This window comes from Trichechus manatus, unplaced genomic scaffold, assembly GCF_000243295.1.
Source record: "Trichechus manatus latirostris isolate Lorelei unplaced genomic scaffold, TriManLat1.0 scaffold00274, whole genome shotgun sequence".
NCBI classification, from domain to species: domain Eukaryota; kingdom Metazoa; phylum Chordata; class Mammalia; order Sirenia; family Trichechidae; genus Trichechus; species Trichechus manatus.
In genome coordinates, this window is record NW_004444210.1 from 539,587 (window position 1) to 547,441 (window position 7,855).

General features: G+C 37.8%; 1 protein-coding gene across 1 annotated transcript in view; it reads left to right on the top strand.

The window, feature by feature from the left end:
• The first annotated feature begins 1,521 nt into the window (after positions 1-1,521).
• The window catches only part of NAALADL2 (N-acetylated alpha-linked acidic dipeptidase like 2), an 826,538-nt gene continuing 820,204 nt past the window's right edge, over positions 1,522-7,855 (top strand). Inside the window, 2 exon segments of the mRNA XM_012559589.1 lie at positions 1,522-1,532; positions 2,545-3,048. Of these exon segments, the coding sequence (XP_012415043.1) occupies positions 2,555-3,048 (494 nt within the window). The 5' untranslated portion in view covers positions 1,522-1,532; positions 2,545-2,554.

Consider the following 7,855-nt stretch of genomic DNA (forward strand, 5'->3'; position numbering starts at 1 on the left):
TCCTCTGGTATTTTCTCCTAGCCATTTTCTTTAAACCAAGTGTGATTTAGAATCTCTAGCATTTAATCAGCCACCGCATAGCCTATCTGAATAATTGTCGCCAAATCCATATATTATGCCCTTTTTATGATCATTCCAAGTTCTTTTGTATTCTTTCCAGTTGACATTGAGTTAATTCCAACTCATGGGAATCCCATATATGTCCAACTAAAACTGTGCTTCCTAGCGTTTTCAATGGCTGTAATCTTTCAAAAGTAGATCACTAGGCCTTTCTTCCAGGGCACCTTTGGGTGGATTCAAACTGTCAACCTTTTGGTTAGTAGCTGAGCATTTAACCATTTGCACCACCCTAAGACTCTTTGTTTTACTTTCTTAAATCATTTTGGAAACCAGGCCAAGCTGGAAGGACAGAGGGAGGGAGAGAAGAAGGGAGAAAAGGAGGATGGAAAGGAAAAGAAATGCTCTGCAGAATCATTCCTGATTCTGTTCTAATACACAGTTCCAAATACACACCTGCGTGATAACAATGTTTACATCACATGGTGATTTTTATATTTTAGTCTATACACATAGACTAAAATGTAAAAACACGAGCAAACTATAGTCTATGTGCACGTATGTGATATATATGTGTGCTTATGTGTGTGAATATTACCCGACCTCCTCCACTTCTCCACAATGTCTTGCAAAATTATATAATTTCTTCTGCACTTTTGTACTTACTTTATTTCTACCAACATTTACCTCCTCTTCTCTTGTCAAAAATGCTTCAGAGCTCACTTTCTTAGGGAAGCCTTGCTGGTATTATCAGCTAAAATCAATCATCCCTGTTTCTGTGCTTCTTGGCACTTTGCATATTTTGACTTACTTGTTTGGTTATACATTTGTCTTTCTGGCTGGAACGTACCCCGCCTGGGGAATACAGACCCATTCATCTTTGTCTTCATTGCCTATTCAGGTGCCTGACATGCAGTTGATACTGATTTTTGGGGGGTGGACCTCAGCTTTTGAGTCAATTTTGAGTAAGAATGAATATTAGATTGGCATATGAGAATATTAGTCCAGCATAAGAATTGTTTCTAGACAGAATTGCAATTTTTATTTTGAAAAATGTAATATTCAATTATATTTGAACTTCCTGAAAAATTCAGAACATTTTAATTATTTGGGCCTCTGCAAACCGAGTGGCGGTGTATATACCCACAGTTCTGTACTTAACGCCACTCTTTTCCATGAAGTCCTTGTTTATATCTTTTTCATCATAGTTCAGTTGTCAGCTACTGGCCCTAAGGCAATTAGCTAATCAAGTGTCAACTGAGTACCTATTCTTCACCCACCGCAGTGGGGCAAACAGAAAAATCATAAAACATAGTGAGGGACCTAAGAGTCCAGCTGAGGTGAGACATCTAATACATAGAAAATGTAAGTGTAAATATTCTTAATCTGCAACCATAATACACCAGTGGGTTACTGAATACAGAGTTAAGACCACTTGCAGTTAATTAGCCCAGTTATCCTAATACCACTCTGCAGGACACAGCCAACTGTCATCCAGAACTGTGCAAGGGAGAAAAACCTCCATCTGCCACTCCTGTAGCAAGGTTATGAAACGAAGCTCTCCATGCCTGGCAAAAGGCTTCCTGTTTGGATTTCTGCCATCCCAGACATTTATTTAAAGTTCCCTGAACCAGGCCAATTCATGTCACTGATTCTTTGAAACATCTTGGTTCTGTGTGATAACCTTAAAATTTTCTAATCCTTCTGGTAATTTATGACTAGATAATATAGCATATTTTGTTTTTTGTATTTCTGTAGAGTTGGTACTTCAATCAGTTTTTCTGCCGATTCCTATCCTGAATTTGTGTTTTCAGAATTAACTCTGGTAATGTAGGTCATCCCACCCACTACCCACTGCTGTCAAGTCGATTCTGGCTCATATCAACTCTATAGGACAGGATAGACCTGCCCCCAGAGGGTTTTCAAGGCTGTAATCTTTACGGGAGCAGACTGCCACATCTTTCTCCGTGGAGAAGCTGATGCATTTGAACCGCCAACCTTTTGGTTAGCAGCTGAGCGCTTTAACCACTGTGCTACCAGGGTTCCCATAAATTATCCCACTTAATTACCAAATCATGGTTTTATTGCCTCTGCCTTTAAATTTTTTAAAGTGCTCTTACTAATTTATAAGCATTTAAAACTTTTTCCTTCATTATAATACATTATCTTCCAATGTTATGCAAATGTAACTTTTTTGGTATTCTTCTGAACTTTAAAGACTAACAGTGTATATAATTTTAAAATGTTTTTTCATAACTGTTTTCACCAAGTACCTTCTATTTTTATTTCTGTCATCTTTTTCTATAGTAAAAATAAACAATAAAAAATAGGAGTAAATAATAATATATGATTTTCTATAGGAAGGTTATCTTTCTCTAATTATAATCACTAAAAGTTTGTGGACACCAGTATGATTTACTGTTTTGTTTTTACCCTGTGGAGTTTTTATTTATTTGTTTTAAGAAAATATATATCTCTTATTTTCACAGGTAAAAAGATGGCCTATCAGAAAGTTAACGCAGATCAAAGAGCTCCAGGACACTCGCAGTACTTAGACAATGATGACCTTCAAGCCACTGCCCTTGACCTAGAGTGGGACATGGAGAAGGAATTGGAGGAGCCTGGTTTTGATCAGTTCCAGCTGGAGGGTATTGAGAATCAGAACCTGGGGCATGCAGAGACTGAGGACCTTAATCTTGATTCCATTCAACCAGCAACTTCACCCAAAGGAAGGTTCCAGAGACTACAAGAAGAGTCTGACTATGTTAACAGTTATACAAGATCTGCACCAAAGAGCAACCGCTGCAACTTTTGCCGCCTGTTGAAAATACTTTGCACAGCAACCATTTTATTTATTTTTGGAATTTTGATAGGTTATTATACACATAAAAATTGCCCTTCAAATGCTACATCTTCAGGAACAGACAATCCTCATTTATACCAAGAGATTCTCAAGGCAATTCAAGCAGAAAATATTAAGAAGATGTTCAGGTAGGTGTAGAAGAAATGTATGCTGGGGGGATGCATTTCATGGGAAACACATCTCACAGTGTGGCATTGCATTGATGATTTTGCCGTGGTTTACAGGCATCTTACAAGCTGAGAAACGTAACTTGCCAGCACATCATAAACAGATACTTCTCATAGAGGGAATGCACATTTTCAGACTTATGGGACTGCAATACAAATTCATGATGCTATTTTATTAATTGATAATAAGAATCATTACTACTATGCACATTCAAAAGGAGTCCTGGTGGTGCAGTGGTTAAGTGCTCAGATGCTAACCAAAAGGTCAGTGGTTCGAACTCACGAGCTGCTCCTGGGGAGAAAGATTTGGCAGTCTATTTCTATAAAGATTTTAGCCTTGGAGATCCTATGGGGCAGTATGACCCTGTCCTATACGGTCAATATGAGTTGGAATTGACTCATTAGCAATGGGTTGTGGAGGCTCAATAACCCTTTCAGGATCCATGGGATATATGGTTGCCTACTCACTTTTTCTGCTCTAAGTTTTTTTGGGAAGCCGCTTTCCCAATGACAATGCATGCTACTGAAACACAGGGGCCTTTATGACTATTTGAAACTGAAAAAATAGACATGTGCCACAAATTACTGTTTCTATATGGTATTGTATGAGATGTGTGCATTTTTGGTAGGAAAAATAGGAAAATTTTATGTAGGAACACATATGTGCCAGTGGACTCTGGTGGTACTCTGTGATTTTTGAGGTTTGAATTAGTGGGACAATGTTGTCCCACTGGACTCTGAGGGTAGGCTTATGAAAGGGGGCAAGAAAAAAAATCCATACTATCTACCAAAATTTCTGACATACTCAGTGATTCAGCATATGCTTCCATTAGTGAAAACACATGGTATCAACAAAAGGGGATAATTGCAAGGGATAATTGAATCTTCAAGCCAATGCTTTTTCTCCTGTTGAGAAGCACAGGTAGGCCAAAGTGGGATGTAAAGATTGCAGGATATACACTGAGTTGAAACTAGGGCATTAGCCATATGATTGAAAATTTTAATATTATCAGAATAAAAGAAACTTGTTTTATGGACTGAAGCAACTGCCTCCTATGGTCAGAAGCTAAGGTGGACACTGGCAGTGTTGGGTCTTCTGCATCCATGAACTTTTCCAATGACCAAATTTCAATTTAAACACATAGTGCTCCACACATTAGACAGTTTCAAAAGCTAATCTCTCTCTTTAAGACAGTTTTGCATATGCCCTCTCTAGCTAGCATGTGTTCATTTTTAAGTTAAACTGTAAAAAAAAAAAAAAAAATTCTTTAGTAGGCCTTAATTCTTATTTCTTGGGAAAAGCTTCACTTATGTCAGTAGTGACACTAATGGGTAACTTGAAATTTTTTGTTTTTTGTTACATTATTAACATATATGTTGATTTGTAAAGATTTCTTTAGTTTGCATATTTAGTGAAGAACTGGAAGGGAAAGACTAGATACTAGCTTCTACATATATCTTCTATATTTGCATTGAAAGGACAGTCCTAGGTGAATCATATATGTTGTCAGAAGGTAGGTAGCATAGGTGGAGTATTGCATCTCCAGGAAAATCATTCCAGGCTTCACTGATTTATTACAACCAAGATATTGGCGGTAATGCATTTTTAGGATTCTTCCCAGGAGAACATACCCACTGAAGATGCATAGATTAATCCATATATGAAATATCTGGTGTGTTGGTATTGGTGGATTATAATCGTCTCACTAAATATCATGCCTCAGTGACGGTGGGATTTTGTTTCCTTCACCCTTCTTATCTGCTTTTCACTGTTGCATGAACATCCCTGGAAGGTGTAATGTACGGGAAATGACATGGAACCTGTTATTTCCCCAGGTAAAATTGTTTATATTGAATTAAACCTGAAAGATACGCCATTGTTTTATAATGAGTGATTATATTGCTCAGGATTCAAGCAAGACAGCAGGAAACCTCTAAATAATTAAAAGCAGAGGGCATTTTAAGTAGGGAAATAGTTTCATTAGTGAGGAAGAGCTGAGAATCCTGATAACTAGGGGCACTGAGGCAGCTCAGAGATTAGCAACAACATGAAGCCATTATGAAACATAGGCTGGAGGGACAAAGGGATTTGGGGTAACTTGGTAGCAGCTAGAACTTTCTGCAAATAAAAGACTGGGAGGAGGTGCAGCTTCAGCCAGAGATCACTGAAGACAAAAATAGGGTGAGAAGTACCCTAGCTTCTCCCTTTCTCTTACTCTCCAGGGTCCCGCCAGTGCCTTGCATTGGCTCAACCCAGAGGGAAAGCTGCTGACTGACAGCCTGGGACCCTCGTCTTGAAGAGATTAACTCCCTGCAAAATAGGGTTGAGGTGGAGTAGGGAAGGGCAAGTAGTTTGTTGCAAATAGATCTAACTGGCAGAAGAGATGTTATTTTAAAAGTACCAAAGAGAGAAAATAGAAAAACCCTATAAAACTTTGTTTATAACTTTCTTGTGGACATTCATTCTATTACAAAAGTGTCTTCTGCAACAGGATACGTGGGATTAATTTCTTCTTAATATTAAGAAAAGTTAGTTTTTTCCTGAGCAACTTGTTATTTTTTTAATTTATGGACAGAGTAAATCTCATAGCTGAGCCTGCTTCCTTCTTCACTTTGGCTATTAGTAGATTTATAGTGAAATTTATATTGAGCTTGCATCAAACTTCAGGGCATGCATTTTGTTTTACTAACTAAGCTACCTATTTATTCTCTCGCCTTATGTTTCCTTGTTTTTGCCTTACTTATTTTTTTTCAGCATTGTACACATCTTTAAAAGCTGACTTGTCCTCTTTGCAAATAGGAAGCTGGTTCTAAAATTAAAATGAATAATTAAATATAAATATGTATAATTTCCCTCGGAATTGGAGTGGCATGAGGATAAGGCTTATATTCCCCTCTTAAACTACGAACTCAACAAAATCAGACCTATTTCAAAAATAGCCACAAAAATATAACCACCAGCAATTATATTCACAAATAGTATTTGGTGATTGAATACAGATTCACAATTATGCTTCATTACCCAGTCTTTTTTCTAAATTGAGAAATAGAGTTTTTCTTTGAACAATAATATTTTTGGTAGAAATATGTTTACAGAAACTTTCTCTGAATCACATCTCCTTGTCCAAAGAAAATTTTTCTCCCCCTAGTCATGCTAACACATACTTTATTATCAGTTCCTGTGCTTACTAAGTCACCTTAGCTAGCACTCTGTACATCACTGATTCCTACTGTTAACTTTTTTCAGCTTATGATCAATTTTGGGTTCTTACAGACCCACTATTTTTTTCATCAGTTGTTCTCTTGCCTCCCTATTGGTTCTCCATTCTTATTCATGTCCTAAAGCTATATCTGTTCTTGTTACACATCCTAATGGTTGTGCAATAGAAAGGGTGTTTTTTGCTTCTTGTTTTTTATAAGAGACTGTGGCACAGTGGTCGGGATTGCCTGCTAACCAAAAGGTCAACGGTTCAAAGCCACCAGTCATTCCTTTGGAAACCGTATGGGGCAGTTCTGCTCTGTCTTGTAGTGTCCCGGAGTCAGACTTGACTTGATGACAGTGGGTTTATGGGTATATACTACAGGCTCCATGAGGGAATGGATAAAACTTGTATTAGACCCCCATCATCTAGCAAACATTGAGTAAGAATTTTCTAAGTGAGGAAATTTATGAATGGATGTGAAATGGATCTGTGTTTAATCAATCGATTACATGATGTATTTTGAAAACTATCTTCCTTACCATTAGTATTTCTCATATTTAAAATATTATTATAAAGATATTTATATATTATAGAAATATTATATTTTTCATATTATATATAATATAATTAGAGAATATGATAATGCTCTGATTTTGAATAAGTGACAACTTATATCAAAACCAGATACTGTAAATATGTTGAAGTGCCTCTATGGATGTCAGAATTCCAGCTGAACCTTGAATACAATTGATGCTACATTTCTAATTGAGACCAGTGTGTAGAACTTGGAAAAAAAATAGCATTGAACAAATTTCACAACCCTGAGATGATTACTCATTTGTAGCCTATGAGATGCTGGGGAAGTTGAGAAATTGGAAAGTGGTGAAAGAGGATTTTTGGAGAGAACCGCCAGTGTGTTGTAAGACCCAATCATTTCTCAAGGAGGAAGCCTGAGGCCCAGTGAGGGGAGGGAGACCCTTAAGAGAACTACTTGGAAGAACTTCATATCTGCCTAACACAGAATGTCTGAATGATATCTGAGAACTCCAATGGATTTGAGATGGACTGGTTAGTGGCTGACAGAGATCTAAAAGAGATGGTTGTGTAGGGTGGCCTATGGCAAAGTTTGTTTCTGTAGAGTCTATACAGGCCATCTGAGAGAACTGGTGGAGAGTCTTGTAGATCTTTTCCGAGACAGCTTCGCTGAAGTCCAAATAAACCTTAAGGGAGAAACCCAAGATGTGGTCCGATGCCTGAGGGCGAGGAAGGAATAAGCCCTAAACTGGAGGAAAAGAGTATTACCCATGTCATTGGGAGGTGAGAAGTCCCCAGTCTTGGGATGGATGGGTCTCTAAGAACCCACAAAACACGCACAAGAGAAAAAGTCAACTGACAACTCCTGCTAGGTTCAGAGGGCGCCATGCCAGCTCATAAGAAAAAAAACAAAAAAACAAAAAACCATTGCCATCGAGTCAATTTCAACTCATAGTGACCCTATAGGACAGAGTAGAACTGCCCCATAGGGTTTCCAAGGAGCAGCTGGTGGATTCGAACTGCTGACCTTT